Source organism: Mobula hypostoma, chromosome 14 (assembly GCF_963921235.1).
Source record: "Mobula hypostoma chromosome 14, sMobHyp1.1, whole genome shotgun sequence".
Classification (NCBI taxonomy): domain Eukaryota; kingdom Metazoa; phylum Chordata; class Chondrichthyes; order Myliobatiformes; family Myliobatidae; genus Mobula; species Mobula hypostoma.
The window spans coordinates 78,611,223-78,629,689 of NC_086110.1; the positions used below are offsets into that span (position 1 = coordinate 78,611,223).

Consider the following 18,467-nt stretch of genomic DNA (forward strand, 5'->3'; position numbering starts at 1 on the left):
GGTCAGTGAGGGGTGACAGTGGGTGTTGGTGATGGGGTCAGTGAGGGGTGACAGTGGGTGTTGGTGATGGGGGTCAGTGAGGGGTGACAGTGGGTGTTGGTGATGGGGGTCAGTGAGGGGTGTCAGTGGGTGATGGGGTCAGTGAGGGGTGACAGTGGGTAATGGTGATGGGGTCAGTGAGGGGTGACAGTGGGTGATGGTGATGGGGTCAGTGAGGGGTGACAGTGGGTGATGGTGATGGGGTCAGTGAGGGGTGACAGTGGGTGATGGTGATGGGGGTCAGTGAGGGGTGACAGTGGGTGTTGGTGATGGGGGTCAGTGAGGGGTGACAGTGGGTGTTGGTGATGGGGGTCAGTGAGGGGTGACAGTGGGTGTTGGTGATGGGGGTCAGTGAGGGGTGACAGTGGGTGATGGTGATGGGGTCAGTGAGGGGTGACAGTGGGTGATGGTGATGGGGTCAGTGAGGGGTGACAGTGGGTGTTGGTGATGGGGGTCAGTGAGGGGTGACAGTGGGTGATGGTGATGGGGTCAGTGAGGGGTGACAGTGTGTGATGGTGATGGGGTCAGTGAGGGGTGACAGTGTGTGATGGTGATGGGGGTCAGTGAGGGGTGACAGTGGGTGTTGGTGATGGGGGTCAGTGAGGGGTGACAGTGAATGATGGTGATGGGGGTCAGTGAGGGGGTAGTGGGTGATGGTGATGGGGTCAGTGAGGGGTGACAGTGGGTGATGGTGATGGGGTCAGTGAGGGGTGACAGTGGGTGTTGGTGATGGGGTCAGTGAGGGGTGACAGTGGGTGATGGTGATGGGGGTCAGTGAGGGGTGACAGTGGGTGATGGTGATGGGGGTCAGTGAGGGGTGACAGTGGGTGTTGGTGATGGGGGTCAGTGAGGGGTGACAGTGGGTGTTGGTGATGGGGTCAGTGAGGGGTGACAGTGGGTGATGGTGATGGGGGTCAGTGAGGGGTGACAGTGTGTGATGGTGAGGGGGTCAGTGAGGGGTGACAGTTGGTGATGGTGATGGGGGTCAGTGAGGGGTGACAGTGGATGATGGTGATGGGGTCAGTGAGGGGTGACAGTGGGTGTTGGTGATGGGGGTCAGTGAGGGGTGACAGTGGGTGTTGGTGATGGGGTCAGTGAGGGGTGACAGTGGGTGATGGTGATGGGGTCAGTGAGGGGTGACAGTGGGTGATGGTGATGGGGTCAGTGAGGGGGTAGTGGGTGTTGGTGATGGGGTCAGTGAGGGGTGACAGTGGGTGATGGTGATGGGGTCAGTGAGGGGTGACAGTGGGTGTTGGTGATGGGGTCAGTGAGGGGTGACAGTGGGTGATGGTGATGGGGTCAGTGAGGGGTGTCAGTGGATGATGTTGATGGGGGTCAGTGAGGGGTGACAGTGGGTGATGGTGATGGGGGTCAGTGACGGGTGACAGTGGGTGTTGGTGATGGGGGTCAGTGAGGGGTGACAGTGGGTGATGGTGATGGGGGTCAGTGAGGGGTGACAGTGGGTGATGGTGATGGGGGTCAGTGAGGGGTGACAGTGGGTGTTGGTGATGGGGGTCAGTGAGGGGTGACAGTGGGTGATGGTGATGGGGGTCAGTGAGGGGTGACAGTGGGTGATGGTGATGGGGGTCAGTGAGGGGTGACAGGGTGATGGTGATGGGGTCAGTGAGGGGTGACAGGGGGTGATGGTGATGGGGGTCAGTGAGGGGTGACAGGGTGATGGTGATGGGGGTCAGTGAGGGGTGACAGTGGGTGATGGTGATGGGGGTCAGTGAGGGGTGACAGTGGGTGTTGGTGATGGGGGTCAGTGAGGGGTGACAGTGGGTGATGGTGATGGGGGTCAGTGAGGGGTGACAGTGGGTGTTGGTGATGGGGTCAGTGAGGGGTGACAGTGGGTGATGGTGATGGGGGTCAGTGAGGGGTGACAGTGGGTGTTGGTGATGGGGTCAGTGAGGGGGTAGTGGGTGATGGTGATGGGGTCAGTGAGGGGTGACAGTGGGTGTTGGTGATGGGGGTCAGTGAGGGGTGACAGTGGGTGTTGGTGATGGGGTCAGTGAGGGGTGACAGTGGGTGTTGGTGATGGGGTCAGTGAGGGGTGACAGTGGGTGATGGTGATGGGGGTCAGTGAGGGGTGACAGTGGGTGATGGTGATGGGGTCAGTGAGGGGTGACAGTGGGTGATGGTGATGGGGGTCAGTGAGGGGTGACAGTGGGTGATGGTGATGGGGGTCAGTGAGGGGTGACAGTGGGTGATGGTGATGGGGGTCAGTGAGGGGTGACAGTGGGTGTTGGTGATGGGGTCAGTGAGGGGTGACAGTGGGTGATGGTGATGGGGGTCAGTGAGGGGTGACAGTGGGTGATGGTGATGGGGTCAGTGAGGGGTGACAGTGGGTGATGGTGATGGGGTCAGTGAGGGGTGACAGTGGGTGATGGTGATGGGGTCAGTGAGGGGTGACAGTGGGTGATGGTGATGGGGGTCAGTGAGGGGTGACAGTGTGTGATGGTGATGGGGTCAGTGAGGGGTGACAGTGGGTGTTGGTGATGGGGGTCAGTGAGGGGTGACAGTGGGTAATGGTGAAAGGGTCAGTGAGGGGTGACAGTGGGTGATGGTGATGGGATCAGTGAGGGGTGACAGTGGGTGATGGTGATGGGGGTCAGTGAGGGGTGACAGTGGGTGATGGTGATGGGGTCAGTGAGGGGTGACAGTGGGTGATGGTGATGGGGGTCAGTGAGGGGTGACAGTGGGTGATGGTGATGGGATCAGTGAGGGGGTGACAGTGGGTGTTGGTGATGGGGTCAGTGAGGGGTGACAGTGGGTGATGGTGATGGGGGTCAGTGAGGGGTGTCAGTGGGTGATGGTGATGGGGTCAGTGAGGGGTGACAGTGGGTGATGGTGATGGGGGTCAGTGAGGGGTGACAGTGGGTGATGGTGAGGGGTGACAGTGGGTGATGGGGTCAGTGAGGGGTGACAGTGGGTGATGGTGATGGGGTCAGTGAGGGGTGACAGTGGGTGATGGTGATGGGGTCAGTGAGGGGTGACAGTGGGTGTTGGTGATGGGGTCAGTGAGGGGTGTCAGTGGGTGATGGTGATGGGGTCAGTGAGGGATGACAGTGGGTGATGGGGTCAGTGAGGGGTGACAGTGGGTGATGGTGATGGGGGTCAGTGAGGGGGTAGTGGGTGATGGTGATGGGGTCAGTGAGGGGTGACAGTGGGTGATGGTGATGGGGTCAGTGAGGGGTGACAGTGGGTGTTGGTGATGGGGGTGAGTGAGGGGTGACAGTGGGTGATGGTGATGGGGGTCAGTGAGGGGTGACAGTGGGTGATGGTGATGGGGTCAGTGAGGGGTGACAGTGAGTGATGGTGATGGGGGTCAGTGAGGGGTGACAGTGGGTGTTGGTGATGGGGTCAGTGAGGGGTGACAGTGGGTGTTGGTGATGGGGTCAGTGAGGGGTGACAGTGGGTGTTGGTGATGGGGTCAGTGAGGGGTGACAGTGGGTGTTGGTGATGGGGGTCAGTGAGGGGTGACAGTGGGTGATGGTGATGGCGTCAGTGAGGGGTGACAGTGGGTGATGGTGATGGGGGTCAGTGAGGGGTGACAGTGGGTGATGGGGTCAGTGAGGGGTGACAGTGGGTGATGGTGATGGGGTCAGTGAGGGGTGACAGTGGGTGATGGGGTCAATGAGGGGTGACAGTGGGTGATGGTGATGGGGTCAGTGAGGGGTGACAGTGGGTGATGGTGATGGGGTCAGTGAGGGGTGACAGTGGGTGATGGTGATGGGGGTCAGTGAGGGGGTAGTGGGTGATGGTGATGGGGTCAGTGAGGGGTGACAGTGGGTGATGGTGATGGGGTCAGTGAGGGGTGACAGTGGATGTTGGTGATGGGGTCAGTGAGGGGTGACAGTGGGTGATGGTGATGGGGGTCAGTGAGGGGTGACAGTGGGTGATGGTGATGGGGTCAGTGAGGGGTGACAGTGGGTGATGGTGATGGGGTCAGTGAGGGGTGACAGTGGGTGATGGTGATGGGGGTCAGTGAGGGGTGACAGTGGGTGATGGTGATGGGGGTCAGTGAGGGGTGACAGTGGATGTTGGTGATGGGGTCAGTGAGGGGTGACAGTGGGTGATGGTGATGTGGTCAGTGAGGGGTGACAGTGGGTGATGGTGATGGGGGTCAGTGAGGGGTGACAGTGGGTGATGGTGATGGGGTCAGTGAGGGGTGACAGTGGGTGTTGGTGATGGGGTCAGTGAGGGGTGACAGTGGGTGATGGTGATGGGGGTCAGTGAGGGGGTAGTGGGTGATGGTGATGGGGTCAGTGAGGGGTGACAGTGGGTGTTGGTGATGGGGGTCAGTGAGGGATGACAGTGGGTGATGGTGATGGGGTCAGTGAGGGGTGACAGTGGGTGTTGGTGATGGGGGTCAGTGAGGGGTGACAGTGGGTGTTGGTGATGGGGGTCAGTGAGGGGTGACAGTGGGTGATGGTGATGGGGTCAGTGAGGGGTGACAGTGGGTGATGGTGATGGGGTCAGTGAGGGGTGACAGTGGGTGTTGGTGATGGGGGTCAGTGAGGGGTGACAGTGGGTGATGGTGATGGGGTCAGTTAGGGGTGACATTGTGTGATGGTGATGGGGTCAGTGAGGGGTGACAGTGGGTGATGGTGATGGGGGTCAGTGAGGGGTGACAGTGGGTGTTGGTGATGGGGGTCAGTGAGGGGTGACAGTGAATGATGGTGATGGGGGTCAGTGAGGGGTGACAGTGGGTGATGGTGATGGGGTCAGTGAGGGGTGACAGTGGGTGATGGTGATGGGGTCAGTGAGGGGTGACAGTGGGTGTTGGTGATGGGGTCAGTGAGGGGTGACAGTGGGTGATGGTGATGGGGGTCAGTGAGGGGTGACAGTGGGTGATGGTGATGGGGGTCAGTGAGGGGTGACAGTGGGTGTTGGTGATGGGGGTCAGTGAGGGGTGACAGTGGGTGTTGGTGATGGGGTCAGTGAGGGGTGACAGTGGGTGATGGTGATGGGGGTCAGTGAGGGGTGACAGTGGGTGATGGTGATGGGGTCAGTGAGGGGTGACAGTGGGTGATGGTGATGGGGGTCAGTGAGGGGTGACAGTGGGTGATGGTGATGGGGGTGAGTGAGGGGTGACAGTGGGTGATGGTGATGGGGTCAGTGAGGGGTGACAGTGGGTGTTGGTGATGGGGTCAGTGAGGGGTGACAGTGGATGATGGTGATGGGGTCAGTGAGGGGTGACAGTGTGTGATGGTGATGGGGTCAGTGAGGGGTGACAGTGTGTGATGGTGATGGGGGTCAGTGAGGGGTGACAGTGGGTGATGGTGATGGGGTCAGTGAGGGGTGACAGTGGGTGATGGTGATGGGGTCAGTGAGGGGTGACAGTGGGTGATGGTGATGGGGTCAGTGAGGGGTGACAGTGGGTGATGGTGATGGGGGTCAGTGAGGGGTGACAGTGGGTGATGGTGATGGGGTCAGTGAGGGGTGACAGTGGGTGATGGTGATGGGGGTCAGTGAGGGGTGTCAGCGGGTGATGGTGATGGGGTCAGTGAGGGGTGACAGTGGGTGTTGGTGATGGGGTCAGTGAGGGGTGACAGTGGGTGTTGGTGATGGGGGTCAGTGAGGGGTGACAGTGGGTGTTGGTGATGGGGGTCAGTGAGGGGTGTCAGTGGGTGATGGGGTCAGTGAGGGGTGACAGTGGGTAATGGTGATGGGGTCAGTGAGGGGTGACAGTGGGTGATGGTGATGGGGTCAGTGAGGGGTGACAGTGGGTGATGGTGATGGGGTCAGTGAGGGGTGACAGTGGGTGATGGTGATGGGGGTCAGTGAGGGGTGACAGTGGGTGTTGGTGATGGGGGTCAGTGAGGGGTGACAGTGGGTGTTGGTGATGGGGGTCAGTGAGGGGTGACAGTGGGTGTTGGTGATGGGGGTCAGTGAGGGGTGACAGTGGGTGATGGTGATGGGGTCAGTGAGGGGTGACAGTGGGTGATGGTGATGGGGTCAGTGAGGGGTGACAGTGGGTGTTGGTGATGGGGGTCAGTGAGGGGTGACAGTGGGTGATGGTGATGGGGTCAGTGAGGGGTGACAGTGTGTGATGGTGATGGGGTCAGTGAGGGGTGACAGTGGGTGATGGTGATGGGGGTCAGTGAGGGGTGACAGTGGGTGTTGGTGATGGGGGTCAGTGAGGGGTGACAGTGAATGATGGTGATGGGGGTCAGTGAGGGGGTAGTGGGTGATGGTGATGGGGTCAGTGAGGGGTGACAGTGGGTGATGGTGATGGGGTCAGTGAGGGGTGACAGTGGGTGTTGGTGATGGGGTCAGTGAGGGGTGACAGTGGGTGATGGTGATGGGGGTCAGTGAGGGGTGACAGTGGGTGATGGTGATGGGGGTCAGTGAGGGGTGACAGTGGGTGTTGGTGATGGGGGTCAGTGAGGGGTGACAGTGGGTGTTGGTGATGGGGTCAGTGAGGTGTGACAGTGGGTGATGGTGATGGGGGTCAGTGAGGGGTGACAGTGGGTGATGGTGATGGGGTCAGTGAGGGGTGACAGTGGGTGATGGTGATGGGGGTCAGTGAGGGGTGACAGTGGGTGATGGTGATGGGGGTGAGTGAGGGGTGACAGTGGGTGTTGGTGATGGGGTCAGTGAGGGGTGACAGTGGATGATGGTGATGGGGTCAGTGAGGGGTGACAGTGTGTGATGGTGATGGGGTCAGTGAGGGGTGATGAGGGGTGACAGTGTGTGATGGTGATGGGGGTCAGTGAGGGGTGACAGTGGGTGATGGTGATGGGGTCAGTGAGGGGTGACAGTGGGTGATGGTGATGGGGTCAGTGAGGGGTGACAGTGGGTGATGGTGATGGGGTCAGTGAGGGGTGACAGTGGGTGATGGTGATGGGGGTCAGTGAGGGGGTGACAGTGGGTGATGGTGATGGGGGTCAGTGAGGGGTGACAGTGGGTGATGGTGATGGGGTCAGTGAGGGGTGACAGTGGGTGATGGTGATGGGGGTCAGTGAGGGGTGTCAGTGGGTGATGGTGATGGGGTCAGTGAGGGGTGACAGTGGGTGTTGGTGATGGGGTCAGTGAGGGGTGACAGTGGGTGTTGGTGATGGGGGTCAGTGAGGGGTGACAGTGGGTGTTGGTGATGGGGGTCAGTGAGGGGTGTCAGTGGGTGATGGGGTCAGTGAGGGGTGACAGTGGGTAATGGTGATGGGGTCAGTGAGGGGTGACAGTGGGTGATGGTGATGGGGTCAGTGAGGGGTGACAGTGGGTGATGGTGATGGGGGTCAGTGAGGGGTGACAGTGGGTGATGGTGATGGGGTCAGTGAGGGGTGACAGTGGGTGATGGTGATGGGGTCAGTGAGGGGGTAGTGGATGATGGTGATGGGGGTCAGTGAGGGGTGACAGTGGGTGTTGGTGACGGGGTCAGTGAGGGGTGACAGTTGGTGTTGGTGATGGGGTCAGTGAGGGGTGACAGTGGGTGTTGGTGATGGGGGTCAGTGAGGGGTGACAGTGGGTGATGGTGATGGGGGTCAGTGAGGGGTGTCAGTGGGTGATGGTGATGGGGTCAGTGAGTGGTGACAGTGGGTTATGGTGATGGGGTCAGTGAGGGGGTAGTGGATGATGGTGATGGGGGTCAGTGAGGGGTGACAGTGGGTGATGGTCAGGGGGTCAGTGAGCGATAGTTGGAGGTGAGGATGAAGATAGTGTACAGTTCAGGCTGGGTAACACTATTTTGATGTGTTTCTTCTCCATATGTCTGAAAGGCGTTTGGTGTCGGGGCTCTGGAGGAGGACGATGATGATATCTATGCCAGGGATTCGCTTTCACGTTACGATTCGGTGTTGGGTGAGGTGGAGACGGGAGACGGGTTGTATGGATGGACTGCTCCACAAATCCACAGGAAGGGAAAAGGTGAGGTCGAGATGTCTGGGTTGTGGGAGCTTGCTGCACGATATGAGATGGGGGCGTGTTGTGGGACAAGAGACGCCCCTCTGAAGGGTTGCAACGTGAAGGCAGAGCAACACACAAATACTGGAGGAGCTCAGTCGGTCGGGCAGCATCTGTGGAGGGGAATGAGCAGGTCTACTGAGTTCTGCTAGCATTTTAGGTGTTGCTCTGGATTTCTAGCAACTGCTTAATCTTTTGTGTTTAATAATTAATGCCAGGATTCTTAGCAGTGCATCTTGGGGTCCACTCCATAGATCGCTCAAAGTTGCAGTCGTTAAGAAGGTTCAGAGTGTTGGCCTTCATTAATTGGGGGATTGCATCCAAGAGCCGCAAGGTAATGTTGGAAAAGACAAATATCAGAGTTGTATTGCACATGCGTGCTTTGACAATAGAATAGACCTTGTAATGTTGCAGCTCTATAAAAAACCCTGGTTAGACCATACTTGGAATTGTGTTCAGTTCTGTTCACCTCCGTATAGGAAGGATGTGGAAGCTTTGCAGAGCTTGGAGAGATTTACTAGGACGCTGCCTGGGTTAGAGTGCATTTCTCTTTGGAGTGAAGAAGGTGTTTCCTAGGGCAGAAATAATTAATATAAGGTGGCAAAGTGTTAAAGGATTGGTGGAAATATGGGGGGATGCCAGAGGTATTTTTTTTTAACACGGAGAGTGATGGGTATGTGGAATGTGCTGCCAGGAGTGGCGGTAGAGGTAGATACATTAAGGGTATTTCAGAGAATCTTAGATAGACACATGGCTGATTTAAAAAAAAAAATGAAGGGCTGTGTGGGAGGAAAGAGCTAGATTGATCTTCGAGTAAGGTAAGGTCAGCGTGACATGGGTCGAAGGACCTGTACTGTGCTACGTTCTTTCAGCATAATGTGTGAGGATTTTACTCACTTGCTACGTCATCACATCTACGTGCTGGGGTTTAAAAATAACAAACTCCGCTTACAAGCTAATAACAAATCACATGCAGGGTGTTGCCCGGATTTGGGGCTCTGAGCTACAAGCATAGGCTGCGTGGACTTGGATGTTATTGCCTGGAACACTGAGAGGTGACCTGCTAGGGGTATATAAGATCATAAATGGGGGAGTTATTGAAAACAAGAGGGCACAGGTTTAAGATCAGAGGGGAGAGATTAAAGACAAGATCCTCGTTATAGGAAGGATGTGTAAGATTTAGAAAGGGTGCAGAGGAGATTTACCAGGATACTGCCTGGATTCGAGAGCATGAAGGAGTGAAGGAGACTTGTTCCTAAGGCAGAAATAACACTAATATGAGACGGAATAATTTTAAGGTGATTAGTGGAAATATAGGGGTGATGTCAGAAGTAGATTTTTTTTACACAGAGACTGGTGGATCGTGGAATGGCCTCGCCAGGGGTGGTGGTAGAGGCAGATACATTAAAGGCATTGAAAAGACTCTTAGATAGGCACATGGATGATAGACAAATGAAGGTCTGTGTAGGAGGGCAGGATTAGATCGATCCTGGAGTAGGTTAACAATGAACTATTCTACGTTTTATGAACGCTGGATCAGACTGAGGGGTGCAGGTCTCCACACCATCCCTCCTGTCCCCTCTGTCACCAGCCTAATTCACTCTGTGTTGCAGGCTCAGATATTCCGACAGGATACATCGGCAAACTGCTGGAGGGTTTCACACTGGGATCCAAGCTGCCCAAATCAATGAAGGTACTTGTGACACCTTGTATGCCTGTGGGGTGACCGAAGGATGGAGTATTGTGGATGGGGTTCGTCAGCCTAGTAGGCGGGTTCTTTGTCTGTTGATCCCAGGATGTGCCGTGTGGGTGAAAGGCACTGCACAGTCCTGCTCCACGTAAGGGGAGAACGCGGAGCCAAAGGACTAGCCAGGGAACCCAGTCTGTGAGCTCACCCCTGGGGCTGGGAGGGACAACACTGGGAGGCTCTTGGCATCCTGGCCATCGTCGGTCAGTACACTGAGTACAGGAGTTAGGCAGTCACATTACAGCTGTATCTGTACATGAATGAAACCTTATTTGGAGAATTACATGCAGTTCTGGTCACTCAACTGTTGGAAGAGTTAAAGATAAAGATTCGATTTATTTGTCACATGTACATCAAAACATTGAAATATACAGTAAAATATATCACTTGCATCAATATAGTCCGAGGATGTGATGGGGGAAGGTTGCTAGTGTCGTCAAGCTTCTAGCCCCAACATAGCATGCCCACAATACATTAACCCTAACCTGTATGTCTTTGGAATGCGGGAGGAAATCAGCATCCAAAAGAATCCCACGTGGTCACAGAGAAGCGACACTTCACCTGTGAGTCTGTTGGGGTCATTTACTGTGTTCGGTGCTCCCGGTGTGGCCTCCTGTACATCGGTGAAACCCAATGTCAATTGGGAGACTGTTTCACTGAGCATCTATGCCCTGTCCACCAGAGCAAGCAGGATCTCCCAGCGGCCACCCACTTTAATTCCACTTCCCATTCCCATTCTGATATATCCATCCATGGCCTCCTCCACTGTCGTGATGAGGCCACACTTAGGTTGGAGGAACAACACCTTATATTCTGTTTGGGTAACCTCCAACCTGATGGCATGAACATCGACTTCTCTAACTTCCGGTAATGGCTCCCAATTCACCATTTCCCATCCTTATTCCTCTTTCACCTTATCTCCTTGCCCGCCCATTGCCTCCCTCTGGTGCTCCTACTCCCTTTTCTTTCTTCCATGGCCTTCTGTCTGCTTCACCAATCAACTTCCCAGCTCCTTACCTCATCCCCTCCCCCTCCAGGTTTCACCTATCACCTGGTGTTTCTCTCCCCTCTCTCCCCACCTTTTAAATCTACCTCTCAGCTTTTTACTCCAGTCCTGCTGAAGAGTTTTGGCCCGAAACGTCAACTGTACTTTTTTCTCATAGCTGCTGCCTGGCCTGCTGAGTTCCTCCAGCATTTTGTGTGTGTTGCTCAAACATTCTTTACTGGTATCTCATCTCAGCTTAGTGGAAGAATAAGCTAGACCAAAGCCATCTATAGTCATGCTACTCAGGCTCTTGGGATATATTGGACCATAAGATATAGGAGTAGAATTAGGCCATTTGGCCCATCGAGTCTACTCTACCATGTCATCAGTCTGATCAAATTTTCCTGTCAGCCCCACCCCAATCTCCTGACTTCTCCCCATATCCCTTAATGCCCTGACCAATCAAGACTCTGTCAACCTCGGCCTTAAATATAAAGACTTGGTCTCATAGCTGCCTGTGGCAAAGAATTCCACTGATTCACCACTCTCTGGCTAAAGAAATTCTTCCTCATCTCCATTCTAAAATTATGCCCCTCTATACTGAGCCTGTGCCCTCTGGTCTTCGACTCTCCCACCACAGGAAACATCCTCTCCACATCCACTCCACCAAGGCCTTTCACCATTTGAAAGCTTTCAATGAGGTTCCCCCTCATCCTTCTGATTTCCAGTGAATACAGGCCCAAAGCCATTAGACACTCTTCATATGACAAGCTGTTCAATCTGGAATCATTTTCGTCAATCTTCTTTCAACCCTCTTATTTTTTTCTTTGTGACTGTGTCTTTTTCTGAAATTGTAACCGTATGTTTGTGTACTGTTGGTAATGTGTTTTGCACCTTGTCCCCCGGAGGAATACTGTTTAATTTGGCTGTATTCATGTACGGTTAAATGATTAAACATGAACCTGATGTGCATTCCAAATAGAGACAAAACATTGGGAAACCAGGCCACATTCCAACCTGACACACCCAGCTTCCATTTTATTTTATCACAATTAACTCTTACCTTACAGACAGTGGGGAGAGGGCCTGCGACTGTCTTTAACCGTTCATGTTCACCTGTTCCTTGCCCCAGGTATACGAACCTCCAGAGCTGCCCAGGGATTACCGACCAGTTCACTACTTCCGGCCAGTGGTGCCTTCAGGTGCCGTCAGCAGCACAGTGGCCCAGGCCCTGCTGGAATCGACAGGGCAGCTCAACAGTGACACGACCATGAAGAGCCGTCACCAGCTGAACGCAGCTCAGCGCAGGGAGCTGCTGGGAGAGAGAGCTCTGCCAGGTACAGTACCCTCCTCGGCACCCGGCCTTCACCTTGAGGAGAGAGACCAAAGCACAACTCATGGAGTACCCACGTGTAGTAAATTTATTATCAGAGTACATATATGACACCATATACAGCCCCAAGGTAATCAGTCAGCGGTATGTCATGTGTACACTGAGTCATTCTGTGCTAAATAGAGAAGGAATGTGCATGTGTACAGAATCTTTCACAACATTCATGTGTGTCGAGTGAGAGAGCAACATTGAAGAACATTCCGGCCTCTGGTCATTACCGTGACTGATGACTGCACAGTATTTGCACCACATTACCACAGGTACTACCCAAACACTGGGGAGCGCTCACTCCTTCAAGATCCCAGTGGATCATTAGCATCTGTCTTGAGTTTGTCTTATTGGAAAGATGGCATTTCTGACAGTGTGGCATTCCGCCTGTAATGCCACTGGGGCTGTGTAGCACTCCGCCTGTACAGTCCCACCAGCTGTGTGGGATAATGGCTGCACCACTCCTCTGGCTGTGTGGCACTCTGCCTGGTACTGCCCTGCTGGCTGTGTGGCACTCTGCCTGCTACTGCCCTGCTGGCTGTGTGGCATTCCATTTGGTACTGCCCTGCTGGCTGTGTGGCACTCTGCCTGGTACTGCCCTGCTGGCTGTGTGGCACTCCATCTGGTACTGCCCTGCTGGCTGTGTGGCACTCTGCCTGGTACTGCCCTGCTGGCTGTGTGGCACTCTGCCTGCTACTGCCCTGCTGGCTGTGTGGCACTCTGCCTGGTACTGCCCTGCTGGCTGTGTGGCACTACATCTGGTACTGCCCTGCTGGCTGTGTGGCACTCTGCCTGGTACTGCCCTGCTGGCTGTGTGGCACTTCACCTGGTACTGCCCTGCTGGCTGTGTGGCACTCTGCCTGGTACTGCCCTGCTGGCTGTGTGGCACTCTGCCTGCTACTGCCCTGCTGGCTGTGTGGCATTCCATCTGGTACTGCCCTGCTGGCTGTGTAGCACTCCACCTGGTACTGCCTTGCTGGCTGTGTGGCATTCCATCTAGTACTGCCCTGCTGGCTGTGTGGCACTCCGCCTGGTAATGCCCTGCTGGCTGTGTGGCACTCTGCCTGGTACTGCCCTGCTGGCTGTGTGGCATTCCATCTGGTACTGCCCTGCTGGCTGTGTGGCATTCCATTTGATACTGCCCTGCTGGCTGTGTGGCACTCTGCCTGGTACTGCCCTGCTGGCTGTGTGGCACTCTGCCTGGTACTGCCCTGCTGGCTGTGTGGCACTCTGCCTGCTACTGCCCTGCTGGCTGTGTGGCATTCCATTTGGTACTGCCCTGCTGGCTGTGTGGCATTCTGCCTGGTACTGCCCTGCTGGCTGTGTGGCACTCCATCTGGTACTGCCCTGCTGGCTGTGTGGCACTCCACCTGGTACTGCCCTGCTGGCTGTGTGGCACTCTGCCTGGTAATGCCCTGCTGGCTGTGTGGCACTCCATCTGGTACTGCCCTGCTGGCTGTGTGGCACTCTGCCTGGTAATGCCCTGCTAGCTGTGTGGCATTCCATTTGGTACTGCCCTGCTGGCTGTGTGGCACTCCACCTGATACTGCCCTGCTGGCTGTGTGGCACTCCGCCTGGTACTGCCCTGCTGGCTGTGTGGCATTCCATCTAGTACTGCCCTGCTGGCTGTGTGGCACTCTGCCTGGTACTGCCCTGCTAGCTGTGTGGCACTCCGCCTGGTACTGCCCTGCTGGCTGTGCGGCACTTCACCTGGTACTGCCCTGCTGGCTGTGTGGCATTCCATCTAGTACTGCCCTGCTGGCTGTGTGGCACTCTGCCTGGTACTGCCCTGCTAGCTGTGTGGCACTCCGCCTGGTGCTGCCCTCCTGGCTGTGTGGCACTCCGCCTGGTACTGCCCTGCTGGCTGTGTGGCACTCCGCCTGGTAATGCCCTGCTGGCTGTGTGGCACTCCACCTGGTACTGCCCTGCTGGCTGTGTGGCACTCCACCTGGTACTGCCCTGCTGGCTGTGTGGCACTCTGCCTGGTACTGCCCTGCTAGCTGTGTGGCACTCTGCCTGGTACTGCCCTGCTGGCTGTGTGGCACTCTGCCTGGTACTGCCCTGCTGGCTGTGTGGCATTCCATCTAGTACTGCCCTGCTGGCTGTGTGGCACTCCACCTGGTACTGCCCTGCTGGCTGTGTGGCACTCCACCTGGTACTGCCCTGCTGGCTGTGTGGCACTCTGCCTGGTACTGCCCTGCTAGCTGTGTGGCACTCTGCCTGGTACTGCCCTGCTGGCTGTGTGGCATTCTGCCTGGTACTGCCCTGCTGGCTGTGTGGCACTCCATCTGGTACTGCCCTGCTGGCTGTGTGGCACTCCACCTGGTACTGCCCTGCTGGCTGTGTGGCACTCCACCTGGTACTGCCCTGCTGGCTGTGTGGCACTCTGCCTGGTACTGCCCTGCTAGCTGTGTGGCACTCTGCCTGGTACTGCCCTGCTGGCTGTGTGGCTAACTACATGTACCGCACCTCTTGCTGTGTGATTATCTCCAAGAGGGATTTCTTTCTTGTAGTTTGAGAAGTTTCCTGGGATTTGTTAAAACCTTAAATTTACTTTGTAAGCTTAAGTTATTGGTTATTGACAGCCTGGGATTGATAAGTTACTGGTTATGGATGGACGATTGGATAAGTTGATAGTTACTGATGGAACAGTGCTGGTGAATTGCTAGTTACTGACTGTGTGGTGGATCATATACTTGCTCCCGGAGATCTGAAGGTTTCCTCTGTTACCTGCAGGGCCCCGCTCAGTGTTCGATCTCCTTGCTGAAGAGGATAAGTTGAGGCTACAGGAGGTGCAGCGAACAGCGAGCCATGTTCCCAGCCCACACCCGCCTGGGCCACTGCCCTCCCAGCCCAGCAGCAGTGGGTTTAAACCCTTCCTGAAGGAGCCTGGAAAGCAGAAGCGGTACGAGGAGTACGTGAGGAAGCTGAACGCTGGCCATCATGGTGAGAGTGGTCGGTGCCTCTGCTTTGTGTTGGCCCATATGCTGATGTCTTCCTTGACCTGACTGATGGCCACTGTTGCAACATCTTCCACCAACTCTCGACACCGCCCCCCCCCACCAGCCTCAATAGGGAGAACATTCCAGACTCCCATCCCTCGTGTGAAGAAGTGGGTGCTGAGAGGACAGGACAGGAATCACAGTCAGGTTTAATATCACTGGCGTCTATCATGAAATTAGTTTTGTGGAAATAATACAGTGCAATACATATAAACTATGAATTATAATAAGTATATATTAAAAAAATTAAGTATTGCAAAAAGATATTGAGGTAGTTGCCTCTGGCAAATCATTCCATATACTCACCACCCTCTGCATGAAAGTGTTCTCCTCAGGCCCCTTTTCAAACTTTCCCCTCTCACCCTAAGACTTGGTCTCCCCTTTCCTAGGGAAATAACTGTTACCTTATCATTTCCTCTCACCATTTTAAACATTTCTGCTAGGTCACCATTCTCCTACGCCCCAAGAATAAAGACACAGCCTGGTCAATCGCTCCCTCTGGTCCTGGCAATACGTTCAATTCCCTGCTGTCCATCCAGGAGCGGCGCAGCTCACGGGAAAAGTTGACTTCTTGGGTCAGCCGGTCACCTTCTGATGTGAAGGCGTGGAGGCTTGGTTGCACTGCCTGCCCCCTGTAACCCCACCCTGTTGTGTGTGACTTTCCGTAGATGCCCTGAACAGCAGCCTGGACCCCAGCATGACGGAATGGGAGCAGGGGCGTGAGCGGGAGGAATTCAGCCGAGCCGCAGCTCTGTATCGCCCTGTCAGCACCTCCTTGTCCTCCCGCTTCACTCGTGCCAAGCTGCTGGATGACTCGGACCAAGTGGAGGTCCCAGAACAGCAAGAGGTAGACTGAGGCAGTGTGGGGGTGGGGGAGCATCATCACTCTGGTGTTGGGTGAGTCACAAGCACACATCTTTAAGGGGATCAGAGGGTGGTGAGAGTGTGGAATGAGCTACCAGCGCAAGTGGTGAATGCAGATCCAATTTCAATGTTAAAGCGAAGTTTGAACAGGCCCATGGACGGGCCAGCTGGTGCTGTAGTGGCATCAGCACCAGACTTTGAGGTGGATGGTCCTGAGCTTGAATCTGGCTGGGCAGCAGTATCTGCGCAGAAGAAAACCCTGGCAACTTACTTCCGTATCTTGCCACGAAAACCTTATGGACAACTTCACTATTGCTAGGGGCACCATGAGTCGACAATGACTCGATGGCACTCAACAACAACAGCATGGATGGGAGGGATGTTGGAGGTCTACGGTCTGGATGCAGGTCGATGGGACTAGGCAGTCCCATGGGATCAATAAACTATTAATCTAGGCACGGATTAGTTGGTTCAAAGGGCCTGTTTCTGTGTAGTGTTCTATGACTCTGTAAGTCGTGCAGAGTTGTGAGGGACATGTGTCCCGTGCCTAAACAAAAGAGCAATGCTGGCTGCAATTCGGTGATCTGGGAACTCACCTGTGGTTAGAAACCCAGCAATTTCCTGTCTCGCCTCAATATTACGGGATAGATCCCATCGGGCTCTGCGGACTTGTAGTTTAATGTTCTTCAGGAGACTTTTGTTCTCCTTCTTAATGTCAGCAGCCCCTAGAATGTCAACACACCAATACCTGATCTCCTTTATTGTATACTATACAAAGTACATCGCCCAGAAACAGGCCCTTCAGCCCAACTCGTCTGTGCTGACTGTGTTGCCCAGCTTCTTAGTCCAGTCTGCCTGCCTTTGACCTTTAGCCCTCCGATCTTCTCCCATCCTTTATACTGTATACTTTATTGTCGCCAAACAATTGGTACTAGAACATACAATCATCACAGTGATATTTGATTCTGCGCTTCACACTCCCTGGATTACAAATATTAAATATTATAAATATTAAAAATAGTTAAAATTAGTAAATATTAAAAATTTAAATTATAAATCATAAATAGAAAGTAGAAAAATGGGAAGTAAGGTAGTGCAAAAAAACCGAGAGGCAGGTCTGGATATTTGGAGGGTACGGCCCAGATCCGGGTGTTAAACCTATCCATGGACTTATCTGCAAACAACAGGAATTCTACAGATGCTGGAAATTCAAGCAACACACATAAAAGTTGCTGGTGAACGCAGCAGGCCAGGCAGCATCTCTAGGGTCTCGGCCTGAAACGTCGACTGCACCGCTTCCTAGAGATGCTGCCTGGCCTGCTGCGTTCACCAGCAACTTTTATGTGTGTTGCATGGACTTATCCAGATGGTTTTTAGTGTTAATGTAAATGTGACCACTGTAATCACGACTTCGGTAGCTCATTTCAAATATGCACCACCTTTTGTGTGAAGAAATGTGCCTTTCAGAATAGCACGCCACAGGCCCCTGGGCCCGGAGTGGCACGGTACAGGCCCCTGGGCCCGGAGTGGCACGGCACAGGCCCCTGGGCCCGGAGTGGTACGGCACAGGCCCCTGGGCCCGGAGTGGCACGGCACAGGCCCCTGGGCCCGGAGTGGTACGGCACAGGCCCCTGGGCCCGGAATGGTACGGCACAGGCCCCTGGGCCCGGAGTGGTACGGCACAGGCCCCTGGGCCCGGAGTGGCACGGCACAGGCCCCTGGGCCCGGAGTGGCACGGCACAGGCCCCTGGGCCCGGAGTAGTAGGGCACAGGCCCCTGGGCCCGGAGTGGTACGGCACAGGCCCCTGGGCCCGGAGTGGTACGGCACAGGCCCCTGGGCCCGGAGTGGCACGGCACAGGCCCCTGGGCCCGGAGTGGTACGGCACAGGCCCCTGGGCCCGGAGTGGCACGGCACAGGCCCCTGGGCCCGGAGTAGTAGGGCACAGGCCCCTGGGCCCGGAGTGGTACGGCACAGGCCCCTGGGCCCGGAGTGGTACGGCACAGGCCCCTGGGCCCGGAGTGGTACGGCACAGGCCCCTGGGCCCGGAGTGGTACGGCACAGGCCCCTGGGCCCGGAGTGGTACGGCACAGGCCCCTGGGCCCGGAGTGGTACGGCACAGGCCCGTCGGCCCAGAGTAGTAGGGCACAGGCCCCTGGGCCCGGAGTAGTAGGGCACAGGCCCCTGGGCCCGGAGTGGTATGGCACAGGCCCCTGGGCCCGGAGTGGTACGGCACAGGCCCCTGGGCCCGGAGTGGTACGGCACAGGCCCCTGGGCCCGGAGTGGTACGGCACAGGCCCGTCGGCCCAGAGTAGTAGGGCACAGGCCCCTGGGCCCGGAGTAGTAGGGCACAGGCCCCTGGGCCCGGAGTGGTACGGCACAGGCCCCTGGGCCCGGAGTGGCACGGCACAGGCCCCTGGGCCCGGAGTGGCACGGCACAGGCCCCTGGGCCCGGAGTGGCACGGCACAGGCCCCTGGGCCCGGAGTGGCACGGCACAGGCCCCTGGGCCCGGAGTGGTACGGCACAGGCCCCTCAATTCACAACT

The 18,467-nt window shown here is 55.9% G+C and overlaps 1 protein-coding gene across 1 annotated transcript in view; it reads left to right on the forward strand.

Moving 5' to 3' along the window:
- The window catches only part of gpatch1 (G patch domain containing 1), a 69,254-nt gene that overhangs the window by 8,384 nt on the left and 42,403 nt on the right, over positions 1–18,467 (forward strand). The window contains exons 2-6 of the mRNA XM_063067332.1: positions 7,761–7,908; positions 9,558–9,637; positions 11,809–12,013; positions 14,794–15,003; positions 15,728–15,906. Coding sequence (XP_062923402.1) covers positions 7,761–7,908; positions 9,558–9,637; positions 11,809–12,013; positions 14,794–15,003; positions 15,728–15,906 — 822 coding nt within the window. The remainder of the gene's footprint in view (positions 1–7,760; positions 7,909–9,557; positions 9,638–11,808; positions 12,014–14,793; positions 15,004–15,727; positions 15,907–18,467) is intronic.